Here is a 12,699-nt window from a genome sequence, read left to right as displayed (position 1 = left end):
CCACCCAGGAGTTCCGGGCATCCCCCCGCCCCTACCCCAGGTACGAGCCAGGACCCCCCAAGGGAGACCCGCTCCGCACTCCAGGCAGCCATCCGCCTGGCCCACGGTTGGTCCAGGGAGGAGCAAGGCAGGGGCCCGCCGCCCCCGCCCAGGAGGGGGGAACCCCGGGGAAAAAAGAGGGCCCACAAGGGGTGTTATAAATATGGCCCGACCAGGCTCGGCCATGTTGGAAGTTTGGCGGGGCCCAGCGCTCAGGGGCAAGGACCAGGACCCACCCCCCAGGGACACGAACACCCCCGGCTCAGGTGTAATATGAACCCCCCCACCGTGCGGAGAGAGCACCGCCGGACCCAGGGAGCCAGCACCCAAGGGACACGGCCGCCATCGCCAAGGGGCCCGCACCCCCCACCAGGGAAGGGGTAGGGGACAGATGGACCCAGGTCCCACCTTCCTTGCAAAATGTGTGTGCGTGTATGTGTGTTTGAAAGGGTGTGTGTGTGCATGTGTGTGTGTTTGTGTTGGAATGTATATATTGAAGGGGGAGGGGTGTGTGTACTAAGGGGGGTGCAGTTAAAATTGGCGAGTAGGGCACTAAGGGGACATCTCCTGATTACTCACAGTGATGTCCCCTCACCCTCCCCACCAAGGGGCCCTAAATGTCTAAGGTGCAGTTAAAATTGGCGGGTAGGGTGCCAGGAGGACATCTGCTGCTTGCTGGCAGTGATGTCCAAGCACCCCCCCTACCAAGGACCCTACATGTCTAAGGTGCAAATAAAACCGAAAGAGGGGGGGCCCACTCCATACGGCAGCCATAGGAGGGGGGCCGCTGCCAAGTAGCCCCCCCCCCAAGGCGCATCGCAGGCTAGACCCCCCCCCCCCCTCACCCTAATATGAGGTTATATGAGGAAGGGGGTAAGTTGGGGACAGCTGGTAGACTGTCCCCCAGTGGTCAAACAGCTGTCCTCCAGCCCCCCCCCCCCAGCAAAGGGGCCAGGGCCACCCAGCCCAGGGGCCCCACCCCCGGAGGCGCCGACACCCCAGGCCCAGCACCACCCACCCCACACAGAGAGAGAGGAGCCAGAAAGCGTCGCCCCCCCGGAGCAAGCCCAGGCCCCCACCCCCAAACGCCGGCCCTAGAGGAGCTCTGGTCAGGCCTCGACGGGACCGAGGCAGCCAACCGGCCGGGGAAACCGCCGATGGCCTCAGCGGAGACCCCGACCCGTCAACCCCCCCCTGCCCCGTACCAATAGTGCCCCCCCCCCTCCCCCAGAATGCCCCCCCACAGGACAGGGCCGACAAGACCCCCACCCTACCCCACCCCAGACCCCGCAGCCGAAGCGGATGACACCCAGAGCGACCGGGGGCCCCAAGAGGGTTGTCCCGTCCCGCCCCATAGCCAGGGAAGGGCCGATCCCAGCCCCAGGTGTAGATGGACAGCCCATCCGGCGCCGCTGGGCCCCCCCGAGAAGGGCCCCCCGCCAACCCCCCCAGCACAGGCAAAGGGACCACCCCCCCAAGCCAAGCCAGACCACCACCCCACCCCCCCACCACACACCCCCACACCCAAGCCCAGAGGACAACGCAGCACCCCAGCCCGCCCCACCCAGGCGCCGGACCCGACCAACAGAGCCCCCACCACCCCCCGCCAGGCACCGGAGGCCCCGACCCCCCACCCCGGCCCACGGCAGAAGGGCAAGGAGCAACGACGACCAGGCCCCCCCACCCCCTAAGTCATGGAGTTAGCTATGGGAGATCAGAGAGACCGAATTCTTTCAAAGTTACTTGAACCTTGGGCTGACATTTTTTCCAAGATGATATGATCAAGCAGCAGATTTCTGTGTTGACTTATATTTATATTTTTCTTGCTTTTCCAATTTATTAAAATAGTTTTTTTAGCAATGCAAAGAGTTATGAAAATGATAGAGCCTAATCCTCCTTCTACATCGATGGCACTCATGTCACCAAGCACAGAAAGTGACGGTGAAGCTGTGATTGAAACCTTAAGCCAGACTGATAGATCGGCACATACCTGCTGCCAGAGAGCCTGGACAGGCGTGCAGAACCGTAGTGCATGCATGTAATTGTCGGGCAGATTACCGTCACAGTGCTGACAAATGTCTGAGTTGCTGAGACCCATCTTGAACATCCTCTGTCCAGTGTAGTAAATTCTGTGTAGAGTTTTGAAATGGATTAGCTGCAGATTTGGACTTTTTGTCAGTTTAAAGGTGTTTAGACAAAGTTCTGACCAAAAGCTTTCATCTGTGCTGATGCTCAAATCTGCATCCCATTTTGTTGTCGGAAGTGAAATGTTTATTAGTTCTAACTGATGCATTGGGGTTGTGGTATAATATTTTGATCCAATTGATGAATGATTCTCCAAACCCAAACTTATGGAGGGCAGCAATAAGGAACTTCCAATTTACTCTATCAAAGGCTTTTTCAGCATCCAGTGATAGTATAGTCATTTCCTGTTTTTTGATGGTGGCAAAGTCTATTATGTTAACGAGTCTGCGGACATTGTCATCCGAGTGTCTGCCTTTGATGAACCCAGTTTGATCAAAGTCAATTATGTGAGGAGTGATTTTTTCTATTCTCTGTGCTAGTGCTTGGCAGATAATTTTTACATCTGCATTAATTAAAGAAATGGGGCGATAGCTTGAAGGACTAGTGGGGTCTTTGTCTGGTTTTAGAAGAAGGATAATGTTGGCGGAGTTCATGTTAGGTGGCATTGATTGGCTTTCATTGATAAATTTTACCGTTTTATAAAATGTTGGTGCTAGTTGTTCCCAGGATTCCTTATAAAACTCTGCAGGAAAGCCGTCAGGCCCTGGTGCTTTACCATTAGGCATAAGTAACAGAGCTTCATGAAGCTCAGACAACGAGAGCGGAGAGTCTAAATTTGTGATTTGATCTTCGTTTAACCTGGGCAGGTTTACATTGTTGAGAAATGAGTTGATGCTTTGTTCTGATGGATTGATCTGTGGATTGTATAAGTTTTGATAAAAGTCTTTAAACGCATTATTAATTTTTACCGGGTCATGGGTGACATTCCCTGTTTGGTCCATAATAGAAGTGATTGTTGATTTTTCTTTATTAATTTTAAGCTGATTAGCTAGAAATTTGCCAGATTTATTTGAGTTTTCATATCTTTCCAGTCGAAGCCTTTGTATCTGGAATTGTGTTTGTTTATTGATGATGTCATTTAACTGCAGCTTTAAATTTTTCAGGTCGCCCAGTATGTGTTCCTGTGCAGAAGCAGCATAAGCAGTCTCCAGGGTTTTGATTTTATTTTCTAGTTCTAATAAATCTGCTTTCTCTTTGCGTTTTTTATGCGTTTAATAAGAGATGATTTTCCCTCTCATGACTGCTTTTGCTGTTTCCCAAAGAATACTTGGTGATATTTCAGAAGTATTGTTGAATTCTAAGAAGGTTGCCCACTCTTTTTTAAAGAATTCAATAAATTCCTGGTCTTTTAACAGAGATGTATTAAACCTCCAGATTGAACCCGAGGGTCTGGGTACTTCCCTTGAAATAGTAACAGAAACTGGTGCATGGTCACTGATAATAATTGGATGAATGTTTGAACTTTTAATGTCTTTTAAAAGAGATTTACTGATTAATAAATAGTCTAAACGGGAGTGTGAGTGGTGAACTGGAGAAAAAAAGGTGAACCCCTTAGCGATTGGATGACATGAGCGCAGAGCGTCGCAGAGACCCAGATCATTCATGTACTGCTGTAGGATACATGCAGAGCGCCATGTACGCTGATTTGCTGCTGTGCTGAGTCTGTCAAGTTCAGGGTCCAAAACAAGGTTGAAGTCTCCTCCTATAATGATTGTGGAGTCAGAGTGAACTGAGAGTGAGGTGAAGAATCTGTGAAAGAAGGAAGAGTCGTCAACGTTCGGGCCATAGATACTGGCTATGCAAAAGTCCTTATTCTGAATGGATATATTAATGATTACAAATCTGCCTTCTGGGTCAGTAACTGTATCCTTATGAGTAAATGTAACATTTTTATTAATCAAAACTGCAACCCCTCTTTGTTTGGAGTTGAAACCGGCAGAATACATAACTGGATACTGGGAACAGCACAGGAGATGACCAGCTGATAATGATAAATGGGTCTCCTGCAGCAGAGCTATATCTGCTTTAAGATCATTCAGGTGATTTAACACTTTCAATCTCTTTGGCCCAGAACCAAGTCCGTGCACATTCCAGCTAACGATGTTAAGACTGTTCATAGCTGTTCTAACCAGGAGAGTGCAAGGCTAAATAGTGCGTGTGCCCGTCCGTGTGCGCGTGCACGCTGTGCGTTCCTGCTACACTGACAAGCGCTGTGCGTTGTGGGTGAACGTGTCTTGGCTGTCAGCTGCATGTTGCGTGCGTCCTGTGTGAGCCTAAGTGAGGTTTTTGCAGTTTATCAACGTGTGTGTGCGGGATCGCGTGTGCATGCTCTTATGCGCGCTAGTATGCGCGCGCGCCCGTTCCGTGCATAAATAAATACTCACCGTGGTTGCGTTGACTTTACCTGATTCACATGGGAAGGGGGGGGGGACAAGAGAAAAGAGAGAGGAAAAGAGAAATAACAAAAAACAAAAACAACGAAACAACAACAGAAACATGAATGTGAGAGAAAGAAAAGACAGTTTTCCTGAGAGGGTTTTGCGGGTTTCTTCTGGGCGGCGCAGATGTCAGTGCGCCTCTGAAAGCCTTCAGCACAGCCAGGGTGTTACCTCATGGTCCCGGAACAGCTTGCCGTTCAAAAAAAAGTTTATCAACGGCAACCACCGCGCGGGCTCCAGCAGACAGGTGCTTCCTCCTCAGCGGGAAGAGGATTTTCCGCCGGCGGAGGATCTCGCCTGGAAACTGATCATTCACGCTGTAATGTGTGTCTTTCAGCTCTCGTCCTCTGCTTTTTACCAGTTCCTTTTGTTTATAATGTTCAAATTTAGCAACAATAGGACGGGGACGCTGATTGTCCGGCCTTTTTCCTCCGAGCCGGTGAACCCTGTGGAAGGAGATCTTCTGGACCTCTTCCTTGGGGAGCTTCAGGTGGACCTCTATGAAGGAATTAACAATGTTTTCCGGGTCTTCTCCTGCCTCTTCTGGAATCCCTGCGATCACAAGATTGTCCCTCATGCTCCTCGCCTGAAGATCCAGGAGGGTTTCTTTGATGGATCGGTTTTCCTCAGAGAGACGGGCGGTGTCGTTGCTCAGGGTCTTCACGGTCTCTCTGAGGGCCTGGTTCTCCGCTGCGAGCTCCTGCACCTGCTGTTGGCTGAAGTCCAGAGACTCTCACAGACCTTGGAGTTCCTTATGGAGGATCTCCAGCAGATTTAAACGGCAATCAAGGCTGGAGAGCTTTTTATCAATTGAATCCAGGATATCACTCATGTTGCTGCTTGGGGAGGAGGCAGCCCCCGGGGAGTCTTCGGGACGGTTGCGTTTGGTGGACGGAGTGGCGGTGTTGGATTTCTTCATGAGGCAGGTATTGAAACACTCGTCGATGTAATTCTCCAGATCCTCCAGGTCCTCCAGGTCATCCAGGCTGGCAAATGCTTGACAAACTTTTTCAGATTTTTATTTTTTAACTTTCTGGATTATTTAAATATGGCGGTGTAATGAAATAAATCAAAAATGTTTGTTCACAACTTACGCGCCGCCAAGTAAACTCACCACACTCCTCTCGTCGGCTCTCGCGATACTACAGCATCACGTGTCTACTACCCATGGTTTGAGTTTGTTGTGTCTTCCTTTTCGTTTTAGTTCTTGTTCTGTCTTGTTTGGTTCTGTTTCCTGTTTTATTTTGAAAGGTTTCCTGTCTTGTCTTGTTTCTTGAGCTTTACTTCCTTTGGTCCCCATCTGCCCTGATCGTGTTCACCTGTGTCTTGTCTGCCCTGTCTGTATTTAAGTCTTGTCTCTGCCTTCCTCCTGTGCTGGTCCATTAGCGTTTGTCATGGTGTTCACGTCTTCATGTCTAGCGTCCTGGTTTCATGTCCCTCGCCACGCCACAGTGAGTTTTTGTTTTGTTTTGTAATCCTGCCCTGCTGCGCTTTGGTTTTGCATTAAACCCCCTTGCCCTTGAACCGTGTGCCTCCGCCTCTGCATTTGGGTCCTACCGGCTCTCGAGCCACCCCCCATCGTGACACAGCTATTGAATTGTATGACTGATTTTATGTTTTTGTAAAATTTGGCCGTTATGAAGCCCGTTGAGACAACTCCTGTATTGTAATAATGGGCTATATAAATAAAATTGAATTGAATGAAATTGTTTGTCCCAAATGATAATATTTCCAGATAACTTTGTCTGCAGAAATCTTTATGGATAATCATCTTCACACTGTGCCGATGTTATCCTTTATCCCAACTGTTTGTGTAACTTTGCTATCTTTTGCTGATAACCTGCTCACATTCACCATGACCACAGTTTGATAAGGACAGTCCAGCATCAAACACACACTCCATCATCACGCCTCCCTATGGTGAAACATCTGTCGCCATCTAACAGGAGAAGATGGAGACACGTGACTCATGTGTCCTACCACATTCGTCTCATAAACAGCTGTTCCTGGAAGAAAGACGCATGATTAGATGATGGAGGTTTTGAGTTTGAGGTTCTAACCCTGACATCAACAAAAGTATGAACCCAATGCCACAAATGGAAGACAGGTAAAAATCTTTGAACTCTTCTGGGTGTAGCTTCAAAGGTTTAAAAAACATAAAGACTAACTAAAATTTAAAAAAAAATCCCCTAATTTCCCACAAATCTCAGTGATGATAGTTTGACATTGTGTTCACATTTGCATTGTTGTTTTGGTATCAGCAGTATTCCATCCAAATTTTATTCAGCACAACTACACACATTGATATTTTACTGCTCTTTAATTGGCTGCCCCAGGACCACAGTTCGAAATGTTGTTTCACCCTAACGTGAAATGACAATAAAGATCCTAGAAATCCTTTAAATCCTTTCCTATCTGGACAATCTGCTCCTGAACTTGAGATCCACGGCAGCTGAGGATGAGTGTCTGGCTCTGAGATACAAGAACGCCTACTAGAAGGCAAGAAAACAAATATCTGAAGGTTGCAGAGTAAAGACCCGAAACAAAATGATGAAAAATGAATATGTCCATCCTAATGTTTTCAGAAAGAATACTAGTATTTTGACAAAACTCCAAAGTCAGAGGGGCAGAAGGTGATTCTGGTTCAGAGCTTCATTTGAAGCATGAAGCTTTTTCCCATGTCTTTGGTGCAGTCACATTCTTTGTGTTATAAAAACAGAGAAACCTAGAATCTGTCTGCAAGGGAACCAGAACCACATCTGTCTACTTTGACAGCATGAAGTTGACCTTTTAAAACCTTGACCAGCAAACCTGTCTTTTTCCTTTTCAGGCAGAAGGATCATAGAACCTATGAAGCTGGACCACAGGCCATTTAGGGAGCTTCCTCTCTGGTTCTGCCTCACAAATTCAGTTGATATGTACATATTTTGGCTACCCCACCCCCATGTGGTGTTGTTGGCTTTGCATTACTGCGCTATCAGGAGAGAACCCAAGACTGAATCAGAACAAACTCCTGGAAAAATCCTGCAGTTCCTACATTTGGGGAGCTGCAGTCTGAACCGAGTTCTGGAAGGGAGGGAAAAACGCTGCTTAGTCTGGAGGGTCAGCTCTTCACTAGCAAGAACTCCAGAAGCTACAGAACCACCAGAATCCAGGTGAACTTTCACTCCTCACAAACCAGACTAGTACTGGATCAGATCAGGACCAGATCTGGAACAGACCTGGCCCAGACCTGTATGAGACCAGGACCAGAACTGTATCTGATCAGGTCCAGTTCTGGACCAAACATGGACCGCACCATGATCAGACCAAGACCAGGATCTGAACTGGATCAGACCAGGATTATATCTTGATCAGACCAGGACCAGACCTGAATCACAAAAGGACCGGACCTGGATCCAAACAGGACCAGAACTGATCAGACCATAGCCCGACTTGGTTCAGACCAGGACCAGATGTGGATCAGACTGATCAGTGTGAATCCCCGGGCTGCGGACCGATACTGGTCCGTGGGTCATTTGGCTCATAAAGTCTCTCAGTTCCAACAAAAATACCAGCTAAAGCTCGTCTTTAGCGGTGTAGCTTTCCACAGAATCCGGTGTCAGACCGTGGAACAAGTGAACAAAACAATGAAGCTCAGAGACCAGGACCAGATGTGGATCAGACTGATCAGTGTGAATCCTTGAATGTGATGCAAAGCCTCCAACAGTCTGTGTGTGAGAGTAAAATGACTCTTCATCAACAAATGACCCGGTTTTTGTAAAGAACCGGTTTCTGCTCAAGATTGCTTTGACAGAATGATCAATTTTCAGTTCAGATACAGATTTTCACAGAGAGAACGTGGAGACATGGTTCCTTCTAAATCAGACACAGAGGCTTCTCCTGCTCTCTGGGCTGAAAGGCTCAGCAGACCAAGGTTCTGTTGACGCTCCTTACCTCTGCTTTGTCCTGCTTTGTGTCCGTGGGATCCGGCTCGTGTGTGTTGGTGTGCGACTCCTCCATGCTGACCAGCTTCAGTTTGAGGTAGGACACCTCATCCATCAGGTCCAGCTTCTGAGTCTCCAGGGAGGTCCTGCTCATCAGCTCCTGGGAAAAACACACACAGCCCCTGTGGGTTAGCTCCTTTTACACGAAAAACACTTGAGATGTTTCCACAGTCCACGGCAACCGAACACCTCCTACATGCAGGTCATGGAGACCAGCGCGGAGAAGTAATCTCCACAGGCTTCACAGCGTTCTTCCCACACTAACTGGCCAGTGTGGGGCTGGGGCCCAGACCCCACCAGGCTAAATATACACACTCACACACACACAGCCATGCTGTGGACGCTATTAATACATCCCAGTGCTTCTTTGGTATGGGAGAGGAGAGCCTGTCTAAAAGACAGAAAGATAAAGAGCATGTTCCCTTTTTTTCTCTTCCCCAACTCTCTGCCGCTTTCAGTTCCTTCTTGATTTTTTTAAATTTTTTATTCCCACAACCTTTTTTTTTTCTTGGCACAGACTTGAGTTACCGGATAATACTTTAAAAAATTCTCATAAGAAACATTTTCAGATCTGACCGATAAAGGAGGATAACCAAAAAGAAATAACCCAAGCCAGGATTTGGAGCATCTTTTGGATGAATCAAGACAGTCTGAGCTTTAAAAAAGCTGTTCATCCTGGGAGTAAAAGCATCTTAAACACAAACCTTTATATCTTGATGTTTGTGTGTTTTTTTTAGGCTTTTCATGAAAAAAAGCGGGGAATATATTCAGGGAAACGAAAGGAAAAATGAAACTTTAAAACAAAAAGACTGAAGTACTTCAACTATTTCTGTGATTATGGTAAATGGATAACATGGAACTAAATTTAAGGCCTAAATTTAAACATCTTTTTGTGAAATAAAATATTAACTCTGACAGCGGGAGCTGGTCCCTTCAGAGGCTGAAGTTTGACTGGACCCTGGAATAAATAAAATGGGAACTTAAACCTTCAGATTTTGTTTTTTATTTTAATATTGGAGGCGAGAAAATCACACGAAACCTTTTAAAAGTCGATTTTCCAGAACAGAACAGTGCTGCATGGTGACATCATGTTTCCCCTCAACCAAATATACAAGCAAATGAAAACCCAATGATCCGCCCAGCTTAGCACCAACAAACACACACTTAGTGAGACACACACCCCCCCAAAAGTCTGCACAATTATGGCAGCTGACCGACAATCTGCAATCCAACACCGGGGTCACTTTCAGACGGATAAGCTGCAATCCTATGTTGTAATTTACCACAAGTTTGGGCTCACGACCCACAAAGCAACACCAGACAAAGACCTCCTCGGTGTTCAGGCATTTCTAGATTTCAAACGGTCACAGTAAAAACAGGTTCAATGTGACATTTAAAGTCCCACTGTGATCATCTTGTGATCTGTTTTCAAAGTGTTCCCAGTGGTCTTTGATAAAAGATTTTTGATTCTTTTCATGATCAGTTAAAATCTACGGAGCCCGTGTCCTGACATTAAAAAATTAAAATAAATCTCTTTCCCACAGATTAATATCTTGTTCGCACAAAATAATATTGCGTTCCCACATGATAATATTGCGTTTCCTCGAAATACTATTACGATCCCTCGAAATGATTAACTCGTGCGAACGCAATAATTATTCACGTCATAAGTCATTCACAAACACAGGGGTAACTTCCGTGTCTCTGTGACCCACATTCGTTCAGGAAAGGAAAAAGGAAAACAAGAATTATCAATTTATTATTTTCTCAATGAATATAAGAAAAATATCATAAGATTTATGATACCTAGGCTTGCTGCTTTGCCATACGATTCACCGGACATATAGCTCCTACTACTAGCTCCGCTACAGAGCTCTTTTGCTTGTCATGCCGGCATTCAGGCAGCTGGCTGGCTGGTAGACAGACAGCCAGCTGATATTGTAGTTTAGGGTTCAATATGAATAATAATATTCAGGAATTGTCTTTTATTAACATCCTCGTTAGCAGTCGCTTTACATTCGAAGGCTAGTAGGCTACATGCTAACTAGCCTATCATCCTGTTATTCACGTCATAGGCATTCATTATAGTTGGATTTACAGCAGATACCTTCACATGTCTGTCTGTGTGTCTCATTACATAGCACTGAAGACACGGAGGATGTTTAGAGATCAGATTTATTAAAATCATGTTCATTCACATCCTGGTGGTATGCTCTCCGTCCATCTTGCTGCAAAAGCCGCTTTCTGCCGCTACTTGTGGTAGGGGTAAAAATTAAAGCAAGAATGATTGATCAATTGTCTTGATGAAAATCAGAAAAATATCATAAGATTAGGCTGACTGTTTTGCCTTCCGGACTTAGCTCCTAGCATTACAAACGTGGCTGTGAGTAATTTCCCTTCATGTATCACACTACCCGTTGAACTTGTAGTCTTTTGATCTTTCAGGCAGATTAAGTCCAAGGGGATGAGATGGATGAACACTTTTGGGGATGGACTGGGTATGTTCATTGAAATGCAATTTTTACTACGCACTGTAGAGGAACTGCTGAGCTCAGCCGGGCTTGGGACGTGCAGTCACAGCACCAGTGCATGTGCAGGCGGCTCAACTCTGACACGCACTGCATTTCAGTCTGTCTGTGTGTACATATGGAATAATCCATTTTGTATACGTGACATTTTGGCGAGAGAGCTGCAGCTCTGCAGCGTTTACATTCCCACACTGCAGCCATTCTTCCCTCTCGGCTCGTTCTCTCATTCCAGCTGAAAATGCTTGAGTGTTAATAAACATCATCAAACCTAAATTTTAAAGCTGGAATCTTCAAACCTGAAAACCAGTTGTCTAATTTCAAAGTGTTTCATATCAGGACATCATATCTCAGTTTATTTAAAGATTTCTAAAAATGGTTAATGTTCATCATAAAATGATGAAATCTCTGATTTTTTTTTAATTGACCTTAAACCCATTATCTGACTAAAGGAACCTAAAAATACAGCTATAGAACTCTGCAGGTTTAAGCATGTTAAACTTAAAAACAATGAAGTGTAAAAAGTTGCTTCTATACAAAGCAAAAGACTTCTGGAAAATTGTTCAACCAAACCAGAAAGGAAAGACCATAAAGTATCTGGTGAAAAGTAAACTCAGCACGACATTACTTACCAACTGTAAAGCACGGTGGTGAATAATAGTGATTTGGACCTCGTGGCATTACATTTTCCATACCGACATCTTAAATTGATCATCCATCAAGAACAACGTTATAATAATGCAGCAAACATGCTGCTCTTTCACAAATGAAAGCTGTGCTATCGACAATCATGTTCTGAGCTTTTAACACAAATGGCTTTTTGTTTGTGTGCACTTTTTTAGTTTAAGCATTTAGAAGATCCATCCATCCATCCATCCATCCATTTATTCATCCATCCATCCATCCATTTATTCATCCATCCATCCATCCATCCATCCATCCATTTATTCATCCATCCATCCATTTATTCATCCATCCATCCATTTATTCATCCATCCATCCATCCATCCATCCATCCATCCATCCATCCATTTATTCATCCATCCATCCATCCATCCATCCATTTATTCATCCATCCATCCATTTATTCATCCATCCATCCATCCATCCATCCATTTATTCATCCATCCATCCATTTATTCATCCACCCATCCATCCATCCATTTATTCATCCATCCATCCATCCATCCATCCATCCATTTATTCATCCATCCATCCATTTATTCATCCATCCATCCATCCATCCATCCATCCATTTATTCATCCATCCATCCATTTATTCATCCATCCATTTATTCATCCATCCATCCATCCATCCATCCATCCATCCATCCATCCATCCATCCATCCATCCATCCATCCATTTATTCATCCATCCATCCATTTATTCATCCATCCATCCATTTATTCATCCATCCATCCATCCATCCATCCATCCATCCATCCATTTATTCATCCATCCACCCATTTATTCATCCATCCATCCATTTATTCATCCATCCATCCATTTATTCATCCATCCATCCATTTATTCATCCATCCATCCATTTATTCATCCATCCATCCATCCATTTATTCATCCATCCATCCATCCATCCATCCATCCATCCATTTATTCATCCATCC

At 45.6% G+C, this 12,699-nt stretch overlaps 1 protein-coding gene across 3 annotated transcripts in view; it reads right to left on the bottom strand.

Moving 5' to 3' along the window:
* LOC101162415 (liprin-beta-2) overlaps positions 1 to 12,699 on the bottom strand; it is a 106,736-nt gene that overhangs the window by 38,945 nt on the left and 55,092 nt on the right. For all 3 annotated transcript variants that reach the window (XM_023955412.1, XM_023955413.1, XM_023955414.1), the window contains exon 6: positions 8,499 to 8,648. In XM_023955412.1, the coding sequence (XP_023811180.1) occupies positions 8,499 to 8,648 (150 nt within the window). The remainder of the gene's footprint in view (positions 1 to 8,498; positions 8,649 to 12,699) is intronic.

This window comes from Oryzias latipes, chromosome 6 (assembly GCF_002234675.1).
Source record: "Oryzias latipes chromosome 6, ASM223467v1".
In the NCBI taxonomy this organism is placed as follows: Eukaryota; Metazoa; Chordata; class Actinopteri; order Beloniformes; family Adrianichthyidae; genus Oryzias; species Oryzias latipes.
This window is presented reverse-complemented; position numbering and strand designations above follow the sequence as displayed.